Source organism: Triticum aestivum, chromosome 7D (genome assembly GCF_018294505.1).
Source record: "Triticum aestivum cultivar Chinese Spring chromosome 7D, IWGSC CS RefSeq v2.1, whole genome shotgun sequence".
Lineage (NCBI taxonomy): Eukaryota > Viridiplantae > Streptophyta > Magnoliopsida > Poales > Poaceae > Triticum > Triticum aestivum.
Window position 1 is genome coordinate 155,959,629 of NC_057814.1, and position 11,919 is coordinate 155,971,547.

At 46.5% G+C, this 11,919-nt stretch overlaps 1 protein-coding gene across 1 annotated transcript; it reads right to left on the reverse strand.

The window, feature by feature from the left end:
- Positions 1 to 3,752: 3,752 nt before the first annotated feature.
- On the reverse strand, positions 3,753 to 6,715 carry LOC123170327 (protein NRT1/ PTR FAMILY 5.8). Its single transcript, XM_044588177.1, has 4 exons — positions 6,448 to 6,715; positions 6,158 to 6,375; positions 4,908 to 5,443; positions 3,753 to 4,815 (listed from the first exon to the last, which is right to left on the reverse strand). The coding sequence occupies exons 1-4, from the start codon at positions 6,503 to 6,505 to the stop codon at positions 4,056 to 4,058; spliced, it is 1,572 nt and encodes a 523-aa protein (XP_044444112.1). The 5' UTR covers positions 6,506 to 6,715; the 3' UTR covers positions 3,753 to 4,055.
- Between the last annotated feature and the right edge of the window lie 5,204 nt (positions 6,716 to 11,919).

Genomic DNA, 11,919 nt, shown 5'->3' on the forward strand with positions numbered 1-11,919 from the left:
CGCCGCCTCCACGCCGGCTCCGGCGAGCCACCGCGGGCGACCCCGCCGGCCTCCTCCTCCCACGAGCGCCCGCCGCCGCCGCCTCCTTCCCTCTCCTCCGGCCATCGCCGGCGAGGCCGAGGACGAGCCCGAGCCCGAGCTCCTCGAGCTCCTGTAGCTTCCCCGATCCAGATCTCGTGAGCGTTGACCTTCTCGCCCCTCCTTTTTTTCTCTAAGTGTTGGAAATTTTACAGCATGTGCTTCTGTTCGTGATGTCATAACTCCATGCATGTAGCTCTGATTCGCGCGTGTAATAGGTCAAATTGTTTTTCTCGTGATGCTCTTCAGTTTGTTCAATTGCACCATGTTCATTAGAGGTCATCTTGATGCCCAAATCTCTGTTGGAAGAGGGCTAGTTGCTGTTATTCTCTGGTTCTTATCAGAACTTGGAGATTTGTCATTTTTGTATCATTTAATCTGTGCATCTTTTGAGCATGAGCTCTACATGTGTTTTGAAGTATGCCATGCCACCTTTCCAGTGGTGTAGTCCATGTATTTTTGTGATCTCTGTGGTGACTAGCACAAGCATGCAAAGTAGGCTCCGTAATATTTCTGATTTCTCTAAGTCCTTGACTGCTGTAATTTTGTTGCCATGTAAACTTGATGCTACAGAGAGATACATGCATATTTTGGAGATGTTCAGTAAGGATGTTTTGTAGCTATAGTTGTAATTGATCCATTCCTGCAATTGTTTGCAATTATGGAGTGCCATAGCATGACTCAATCTTGCTCTACTTTTGCTATAAAATATTTCTGGCATATTCTTAACATGATATGCAATTTTGCCAAGCTTATTGTAGTTGATCCATACATGCTATGCAATTGTTCTTGCCTTGGATAGCTTCATAAACATGTCATCTTGCTGTAGGTATGCTTGGTTTGTCATGCATTGCTCTATAGTGAGTGCATCAAGCTCACAAAGAGGCCTACATATTATTATTTCTGCCATGCTCTGTTTTCTGCCAAGTCTGAAACCCGATAACGAAACTTGCTATGTTTACATGCTTGCCACCATATCTTCTGGTCCTTTTTGCTTATGGTCAGGTGATTTATGGGACCCCCTTGACAGTTCGCCTTGAATAAAACTCCTCCAGCAAGGCCCAACCTTGGTTTTAGCATTTGCTACCTAAGCCTTTTTCCCCCGGGTTTTCGCGAGCCCGAGGGTCATCTTATTTTAACCCCCCCGGGCCAGTGCTCCTTCGAGTGTTGGTCCGAACTGAGCAGACTGCGGGGCCCCCTCCTGGAAACTCGAGGTCTGGTTTTACCCGTAGGATGTCTCATCCGGTGTGCCCTGAGAACGAGATATGTGCAGCTCCTATCGGGATTTGTCGGCACATTCAGGTGGCTTTGCTGGTCTTGTTTTACCATTGTCGAGATGTCTTGTAAACCGGGATTCCGAGACTGATCGGGTCTTTTCGGGAGAAGGTTTATCCTTCGTTGACCGTGAGAGCTTATGATGGGCTAAGTTGGGACACCCCTGCAGGGTATTATCTTTCGAAAGCCGTGCCCGCGGTTATGAGGCAGATGGGAATTTGTTAATGTCCGGTTGTAGATAACTTGTCACTTGACCCAATTAAAATACATCAACTGCGTGTGTAGCCGTGATGGTCTCTTCTCGGCGGAGTCCGGGAAGTGAACACGGTCTGAATTATGTATGACGTAAGTAGGTGTTCAGGATCACTTCTTGGTCATTGCTAGATGACGTCCGTTCCGTTGCTTCTCTTCTCGCTCTCATTTGCGCAAGTTAGCCACCATATATGCTTTTGCCGCTGCAGCTCCACCTCACTACTCCTCCTTTTCCTACAAGCTTAAATAGTCTTGATCTCGCGGGTGTGAGATTGCTGAGTCCCCGTGACTCACAGATTCTACCAAAACAGTTGCAGGTGCCGACGATGCCAGTGCAGATGATGGCGTCGATCTCAAGTGGGAGTTCGACGAGGAACGTGGTCGTTACTATGTGTCTTTTCCTGATGATCAGTAGTGGAGCCCAGTTGGGACGATCGGGGATCTAGCATTTGGGGTTGTCTTATTTTCTTCTGGATCTTGACCGTAGCCGGTCTATATGTTTGTATTTTGGATGATGTATGAATAATATTTATGTATTGTGTGAAGTGGCGATTGTAAGCCAACTCTTTATCCCATTCTTGTTCATTACATGGGATTGTGTGAAGATGACCCTTCTTGCGACAAAACCACTATGCGGTTATGCCTCTAAGTCATGCCTCGACACGTGGGAGATATAGCCGCATCGTGGGCGTTACACCAGACCAGCAACAACCACGGATGAAGAGTGTAGATCAAAAGGACCCAATCTGAAAAGACATGAACGAAAACGAACGACGAACAGATCCGAGCAAATCCACCAAAGACAGATTCGCCGGAGACACAACTCCACACGCCCACCGACGATGCAAGACTCATCACCGGAACGAGGGCTAGGCGGGGAGACCATTATTCCATCTTCAGGGAGCCGCCACCGTCTCGCCTTCCTGAGCAGGACACAAACCCTAACAAAGCTAAAAAGAAAAATCTAAAAACGGAGCCATCCCACCGGCAAGTGCCGAGATCCACTCCGCCTCCATGGCCATAGGGCCACCAGAGACGGGATGGACCGGCGCCGGCGCCGGTGGGAGGCAGAAAGCTAGGCTTCTTGGAGGCGGCGGCTAGGTGTGCGTCCGTGTTGATTCAAACTGATATATTGTGTAAGTGTAATGTTGTAGGATTATATTTGCACAATATGCAATAGCATGTCTTGTTAAACCACTGCTATAGTTCACAAGGTATGACCAAGGCTTGGCTAGGGCTTCATTTTGTTGACATTGGTTCTTGGGCGGTGGATATAAACCCTAGACATTGGTGGTTCAACCTCACGGTGGCCAAATCTATTTTGTGGAAGGCCCTCTCTATTGTTACCATGCTAGTATTGTGGATATTTTGGAACGAGAGAACCATGAAACTCTTCTACAACAAGTACGCGCCACAAACAATCGCCACTCGGATCGAAAGGGAAGGACTTAAGTAATACTCCCTCCGTTCCTAAATATTTGTCTTTCTAGAGATTTCAACAAGTAACTACATACGAAGCAAAATGAGTGAATCTACACTCTAAACTATGTCTATATACATCCGTATGTGGTAATCCATTTGAAATCTCTGAAAAGACAAATATTTAGGAACGAAGGGAGTACTATTTTTTTTAGTAAAATACAACGAAGGACCTAAAAGTATGTCAAGTGTGTCACGTAGGTCCTAAAATTTTGAAATCGTTCACCGCGGGTCCTAAATGTGTGTAAGTCGTTCAGTGCGGGTCCTAAAAGTATTTCAATTGTGTCAAGTAGGTCATAACAGTCACGAGTAAAATACACATATAGGACCTACGATGAACGATTCAAACTTTTAGGACCTACTTGACACATTAAAATACTTTTAGGACCTCCGGCGTATTTTACTCATTTTTTTCTTCGAAAAGGAGGTAATACTATTTTAAGAGAGTAGAATTTTTATTTGGCCTTCGGGCTTTTCCATGTTAAAAAGCGGTGGCTTCACTTTAGCAGATCTTATGCCTCTTCAATTCTTAGAACCAATGATTCACATGCAACATGTGTACCCTTTATCCTATCTTAATCATTCTTACTGGACATCAATTAACAAAGCAGAAAAGAACCCAAAAACAACTCTTCCACAAGAGTTTCACTGAATGAGACCGTTATCCATATGCAACTTTAGTTTCTTTCATTCTTTGGTAAGCTCTCTTTACACTGCCTAATAATGCACAGGAGTTTTACAAAAGCAGAACACACACAGCTCACCCTGCCACCTATTAGTGTGTAAGTTGCACCCAGGCAACAGTAAGAATGCCACATAATTCTGAGCATACGCTTGGTTTGCTACCAAATATATTTTAGATTGCCAAAAAGTGTCGGCAGTCCAAAAATTGGTAAATCCAAGACTTATGTGAGGTTGGCTAGATCATTTAATTAGTAGCCAACCAATTAGTGGCTAATATCTGGCATCGGCTAATTGTAGCACCTGCAAAGCTGTGTGAAAATCACGAAGCTAACGGAGCTCAGGAGCACCAAGAACCAGTAGTAGTTATCCAGGCGCTCCTCCCGGGGATCGTCGGAGAACCAGCCGTGGCCCTTTCCGGCGCCCCCCGCCGTGGCCACCTCGATCGCCGCGATCAGCAGCGTGCCGACGAGGCTCCCGACGCCGAAGACGCTGAGGTAGAGCCCGATGCCGATGGTCCTCATCGCGTCGGGGACCTGCGAGTAGAAGAACTCCTGCATCCCCACGACGGCGAACACGTCCGAGACGCCCAGCAGCACGTACTGCGGGAGCAGCCAGGCTATGCTCATCTGACCGGCCGCCTCGTGGCGGCGCCGTGACTCGACGACCGCCGCGACGACCATGGCCACGACGGAGAACACCATGCCCACGCCGATCCGCTGGAGCACCGTGATCCCCTTGCTGTTCCGGGTGACGGCGCCGATCAGGGGCATGATCACCCTGTCGTAGAGCGGCATGAGGATGATGATGGACACGGTGATCGTGCTCTGGAGCGTCGCCGGCGGGATCACGAAGGCGCCGCCGGCGACCCTGTGGTCCATCAGCGTGCCCTGCTTCGTGAAGAAGGTCATCGGCTGCTGGAAGATCACCGCGAACATGAGCAGCACCGTCCAGATCGGCAGCAGCCTGAGGATGATCTTGGCCACGCCGGGCCTGTTGGCCTCTTTCGGGTCAGTTAGCTTGGCTAGTTTCAGGGGCTTCTCCTGCAACCTGCACGACAGAGTTCAGAATTTTTGCATTGGTCACTAAATGCAACTATAAACTTCCCTAGAATATACTAGCTGGCAGTGCACAAATCTTACTCTAGCTCGGAAGCATTGTTCTTGCCGTCGCCGTCGTCTTGACCATCATGTCTCGACGACAAACGGATCTTTCCGGCCGAAACGCTCGCAAGAAGTGACTTGAGAGCTCTGAGGATGCTCTCAGAGCAAGGCCTGTCGGCGCTTCTTGGCTGGCTGATCTTCTTGTAGAGAGGGGTGCAGCAGAGGAACGCCGCGACGGACAGGGCCATGGCGGCGCAGGGGACGGCGAAGCCGATGCCCCAGCCGACGGTGTCCTGGACGTAGGACATGGTGGTGTTCCCCAGGAGGCTGCCGCAGCATATGCCGAAGTACCACCACTGGAAGAAGGCGCTCTTCACCTTGCCCTTCTCCTCCGCCGTGCCGCCGCCGCCGCCGTCCTCGTCCTCGTCTCCGATGTCGAGCTGGTCGGCGCCGAAGGCTTGCAGCGAAGGGTTGTACGCGCCTTGCCCGATGGAGATCAGGTAGAGTGGCAGGAAGAGCGTCGCCCATGGCAGCCATTTGTGAAGCATTGCCCATGAGGCTAGTCCTGCCAGCCCCTGATGATGCAGTGTTAGTGGGAAATATTAACCCAGATGGCAAAGAATCTCAATTACTGCTATGATGCAGTAGTACTAGCAAGTCACTTTTGAAAGAAGAAAATACCAGGGAGCTTTGTATTGGGTATGTTCAAATAAAGTATATCACACACATTTCCTGACGTTTTAAGCATTGGGATGAATGTTCGATTTATGCAATTTGATACGGTACCAAAGGCAAAAGTTACTGTTAATAAAATAATTGCGAACTGTAAAAAACAAATTTGTTACGTCATGTATTAGTCCCATGTTTGAAGTCCAGTGAACTCTAGACGTGAGGGTGTGTTGAAAACTTGAAATATAGTGCCTGCATTTCCAATCACAGTACATTCATGAACTACATCAAATGTCTGCATTGCAACAGCTCTTGCCATGTTGCAATTTTGGTTTCATGCCAGTAACAGAGTGTGTAAACCAATGTTGACCACATTGGTGCCACCTCCTCCATCTTGTCCTAAGATTGTACTCCTATAACAGAGTATCTATCTGCAATATAAATATTACAGTTGTCCTAGAGCAACTATGCTTCCTGACTATAACTACAAAGTGCATTAAAAATTCAGACCCCAGACTCCGGGAAACAGAAAACAGTACCTAAAAAACAATCTGTAAACAAACACACACAAGAACATGACCAATATGGTGGAAATAACTAAGGAGCAACAATTAACTTACGGCGACGTAGAGCAAGGAGGATGCGGTGACGGTGGAGTACCGGTCCCAGTAGGAGTCGGCGAGGATGGCGCTGACGAGCGGCAGCATGGAGGTGATCCCCACCCACGCGCTGACGCTCTGGGCCGCCGCCGCCGTGCTCATCCCGACCACGCCGGTGAGGTAATTCACCATGTTGGACGCCACCCCCTTGAACGCGAACCTCTCCACGCCGGCCACCACTGCAAATTAAGCAGATCATCAGACAACCACGAACAACTCAGGACAACGCATCCGTGTCACTTCTACAGTACCTATGATCAGGATACACGGCCGGCCCAGCGACGCCGACGATCCCTTCTCCGTCGTCATGAGCTCCGGCGACGATCAACAGGCAACAGAGCGGCACCTGAGCTGGCTTCTTCCGCCGACGACTCACCTACTTACAGGAATGAGGAGACAGCAGGAATCCGTCGATATGATTTGTGCCCTAGACACGCTTGCACACTGCGCACCAATGTGTGCATGCAAGCAAGGCTCTGGAGCTTGCACGAGCGGGGGAGGCAGTAAGTGGAATCCACCACCAATGGCACAAGAGACAAGCCCTCTGGCTAGCCTTTTAAAGGAAGATTTAAAGCGCTTTCTTCCCCAAGGTTCGGATGGCAATGTATTTTCCCTTTTCGGATGCATCGTGGCCTCTCCACGAGAGCGAGCTAGTGCCGCAGGGCGGCAGACTCATCGCCGCTTTAGGAATGACCCCCGTGGTTGACGGCGAAGGGCCTGCGGTGTTGCACCGTGTACGCAACTCTTGCCATTCGAGGTGGCAAGCCTTGGCCTCTAATTTGTTTTATTTCATGGCACTGGTAAAACAAGCATGGCAAAATTCAGTTCAGGTTTTGTAGGGCCCGGATTAGTTATCTCTGTCCCTCAGCCCTGACGACAGATATCCGTTTTTCACTGCTAATAATCACCAGCAATGTGCTTTTGCGTGCAATGTGTCTACCATTTAAATTTGACTATTTCTCAACAGGTTCCTTTGTGGGGGTTCACAATGGCTAACTCAAGAAAACACGGTGATAAAACCTTTTGATATAGCATGCAATCTTATTTCATATGCCTTTAAGATTTGAATCTTGAAATCTTCATTACCGAAAAAAGATAAAATTAATTAGTGCATGTTACTCCAAGCTTCCACCCGCATCCATCAGTCTAAGCTCCACCAAAATCTCACACAAATGTCTATATTTCTTATTTCCTTTCCCGTCGACGTACAATAAGATTCAAGTTTCCCTTTTATTTTAGAGTAGATAACGACATGTGCATATGGGTTGTACATATCCTGAATAATCTCGGACCAAAACCTGTGTGTGACAGATCATATGAATGAGATTGATGTTCTAAAAAACGTGTCAACATATGATGATTATTTTAGTGAAAAATGTATGTGATGTGGCTAATCATAAACGGCCATGAGAACTCACGTTATCACCTGGAGAATTTAGAGGTTTTGCGCACGAGCAAGCACTGAACACACGAAAAATTTGTGTTGCGTAATCTCACTATGGCTTTTCTATTTACTTATTTTTGCTTTCATTTATTCAAAATTTAGAGAGAGTGATCTTTACACCACGATCATAATGACTTCTGCCATTATTAGAACTGTATCTGAACTAAACCTGAGCCAACTACTGTCCGGCCGAGCGCGTGACCACTTCAGTTAACAAACGGTTCAGATTAAGAGATTTGAAGAAGAATGGATGACTCAGATGGAGCATGGTTATGTTTTGAGTTTTAATCTCACTTTATTTATCTGTAACTACAATGAGCTGTTACTATTTATCTTGTCCATTTCACTGTAAGCTCGAACATCGACATACATAAGCTGGGGTTTGTTAATGATAAAGGTTAAGAAGGAAATACTAGTGTCTACCTGCTATAGCTAGGGTTTGACTTCTTGTTCCCTCCATACAATCTCACTCAAATTCAATCAAACTTATCCTCAAATCCACCTCTATAGTTAGATTGGGTCGACATCCAATGAATATTATCGCACGCACAAGAACTAAAATCATGTTGGCATCACACGTGAACCAATTGTTGTATCATGCTTCACATGCCTTAGTTTATGATGCGGAGCGGCCCTAACTGGACACATGGTCTCAACACACATAAGTTTGTGGTCGAAACCGTCACTCACCATGTGCATGCAGTCGACTCCGTGGCATGTTATTTGAAACTAGATCATTCATGGCGCGTGTTGCCGCGACTATCTATTTTGGCTCTTAATTGTTAGGCATGAATAAAATATTTTTACATATTTGTATGCAATTTTCCTTCAAGGGTTATATGTACATACACATCCTGCACTTGAAGATAGTGTTGACGACACAACAGAAGGAGGCATGGTCGATGAGAGGTCGGCCATGGGAGCGACCAGGCGGGGCGCTGCCAAGGTGGCGGTGTGAGGGGGAATCTCTTGCTCTCACTCGCACTACTTTCAAAGTTTCGGACCAAAACAGTGTCTTTAAGTACTCTGTCCCGGGCCAAATCAGTGTTCTTTTTTCAAGTACTGTATCGCTCAACAGAGATTCATTGCCAAGATTTTTTTTATAGAATATTGGATCATAGTCAAGCTGGGTACCAATACAGTCTATCAGGTGCATCACTTGCTTAAGATCAATTTTCATAAAAGTGAATTCTTTTGCTTTGGCGAGGCTCAAGACGAGGCCCACCTGTACGCTAAACTATTCGGATGCGGGTTGGGCCAATTTCCTATCACATATTTGGAGATACTGATACATTATCGGAGACTCACAAATGCTGAATGGAAACACGTCGAGGAGAGACTGCAAAAAAGACTTAGCAGTTGGAAAGGTAAACTGCCGTCTCTGGGTGGAAGATTGGTCCTCATATATTCAGTACTAAGTAATATGGTACTATATATGATTTCCTTCTTTCAGTTGCCGAAAGGAGTTTTACATAGATTGGATTACTTCCGATCAAGATTCTTTTGGCAAGGAGATAGCGAGAGAGAAAAATATCGGCTGGCTAAATGGAGTGTGGTTTGCCATCCCAAAGACCAAGGCGGGTTGGGCATTCATGACCTTGAGGTTAAGAATAGGGCCCTCCTCGGCAAATGGTTGTTTAAATTACTAACGGAAGATGGTGTATGGCAAACCCTTCTAAGAAGGAAATATGTGGGTTCCAAGGCGGTATCCCAAATATATTGGTGTTGGGGAAAGCAGTAACTTCAAAAAAATTCCTACGATCACGCAAGATCATGGTGATGCATAGCAACGAGAGGGGAGAGTGTTGTCCACGTACCCTCGTAGACCGTAAGCGGAAACGTTATGACAACGCGGTTGATGTAGTCGTACGCCTTCACGATCGACCGATCCTAGTACCGAACGCACGACACCTCCACGATCTGCACACGTTCGGCTCGGTGACGTCCCACGAACTCACGATCCAGAAGAGTGTCGAGGGAGAGCTTTGTCAGCACGACAGCGTGATGACGGTGATGATGAAGCTACCGGCGCAGGGCTTCACCTAAGCACTACGACGATATGATCGAGGTGGATTATGGTGGAGGGGGGGGGGCACTGCACACGGCTAAGAGATCAATGATCAACTTGTGTGTTCATGGGGTGGCCCCCTCCCCCGTATATAAAGGAGTGGAGGAGGGGAGGGGCCGGCCCTCTCTATGGCGCGCCCTAGGGGAGTCCTATTCCCACCGGGAGTAGGATTCCCCCCTTCCCTAGTTGGAGTAGGAGAGGAAGGGAAGGAGGAGTAGGAGAGAAGGAAAGGCCCCCCCCCAAACCTATTCCAATTCGGCCTCTTGCCCAAGGGGGGCGCACCAGACCCTTGTGGGCTGGTGTGCTTCCTTCTTATGGCCTATAAGGCCCATAACTTCTCCCGGGGGGTTCCGGTAACCTCCCGGTACTCCGGTAAATGCCCGAACTCACCCGGAACCATTCCGATGTCCAAACATAGCCTTCCAATATATCGATCTTTACGTCTCGACCATTTCGAGACTCCTCGTCATGTCCGTGATCTCATCCGGGACTCTGAACAACCTTCGGTACATCAAATCACATAAACTCATAATACCGATCGTCACCAAACGTTAAGCGTGCGGACCCTACGGGTTCGAGAACTATGTAGACATGACCGAGACTCATCTCCGGTCAATAACCAATAGCGGAACCTGGATGCTCGTATTGGTTCCTACATATTCTACGAAGATCTTTATCGGTCAAACCACATAACAACATACTTTGTTCCCTTTGTCATCGATATGTTACTTGCCCAAGATTCGATCGTCGGTATCTCAATACCTAGTTGCTTGCAAGGCTTATAGTGGTTGCCAATACGTAACGCATCATCCCGCAACTAACACATTAGTCACATTGCTTGCAAGGCTTATAGTGATGTGCATTAACGAGAGGGCCCAGAGATACCTCTCCGACAATCGGAGTGACAAATCCTAATCTCGATCTATGCCAACTCAACAAGTACCATCGGAGACACCTGTATAGCATCTTTATAATCACCCAGTTATGTTGTGATGTTCGATAGCACACAAGGTGTTCCTCCGGTATTCGGGAGTTGCATAATCTCATAGACTGAGGAACATGTATAAGTCATGAAGAAAGCAGTAGCAATGAAACTGTAACGATCATAATGCTAAGCTAACGAATGGGTCTTGTCCATCACATCATTCTCCTAATGATGTCATCCCGTTCATCAAATGACAACACATGTCTATGGTTTATTTAACATAACCATCTTTGATAAACGAGCTAGTCAAGTAGAGGCATACTAGGGACAATTTGTTTTGTCTATGTATTCACACATGTACTAAATTTTCGGTTAATACAATTCTAGCATGAATAATAAACATTTATCATGAAATAAGGAAATAAATAATAACTTTATTATTTCCTCTAGGGCATATTTCCTTCAGTCTCCCACTTGCACTAGAGTCAATAATCTAGTTCACATCGCCATGTGATTTAACACCAATAGTTCACATCACCATGTGATTAACACCCATAGTTCACATCGTCATGTGACCAACACTCAAAGGATTTACTAGAGTCAGTAATCTAGTTCACATCGCCATGTGATTAACACCCAAAGAGTACTAAGGTGTGATCATGTTTTGCTTGTGAGAGAAGTTTAGTCGACGGGTCTGCCAAATTCAGATCCGTATGTATTTTGCAAATTTCTATGTCTACAATGCTCTGCACGGAACTACTCCAGCTAATTGCTCCCACTTTCAATATGTATCCAGATTGAGACTTAGAGTCATCTGGATCAGTGTCAAAACTTGCATCGACGTAACCCTTTACGACGAACCTTTTGTCACCTTCATAATCGAGAAACATATCCTTATTCCACTAAGGATAATTTTGACCGTTGTCCAGTGATATACTCCTAGATCACTATTGTACTCCCTTGCCAAACTCAGTGTAGGGTATACAATAGATCTGGTACACAACATCGCATACTTTATAGAACCTATGGCTGAGGCATAGGGAATGACTTTCATTCTCTTTCTATCTTCTGCCGTGGTCGGGCTTTGAGTCTCAATTGCACACCTTGCAACACAGGCAAGAACTCTTTCTTTGACTGTTCCATTTTGAACTACTTCAAAATCTTGTCAAGCTATGTACTCATTGAAAAAACTTATCAAGCGTCTTGATCTATCTCTATAGATCTTGATGCTCAATATGTAAGCAGCTTCACCGAGGTCTTTCTTTCAAAAACTCCTTTCAAACACT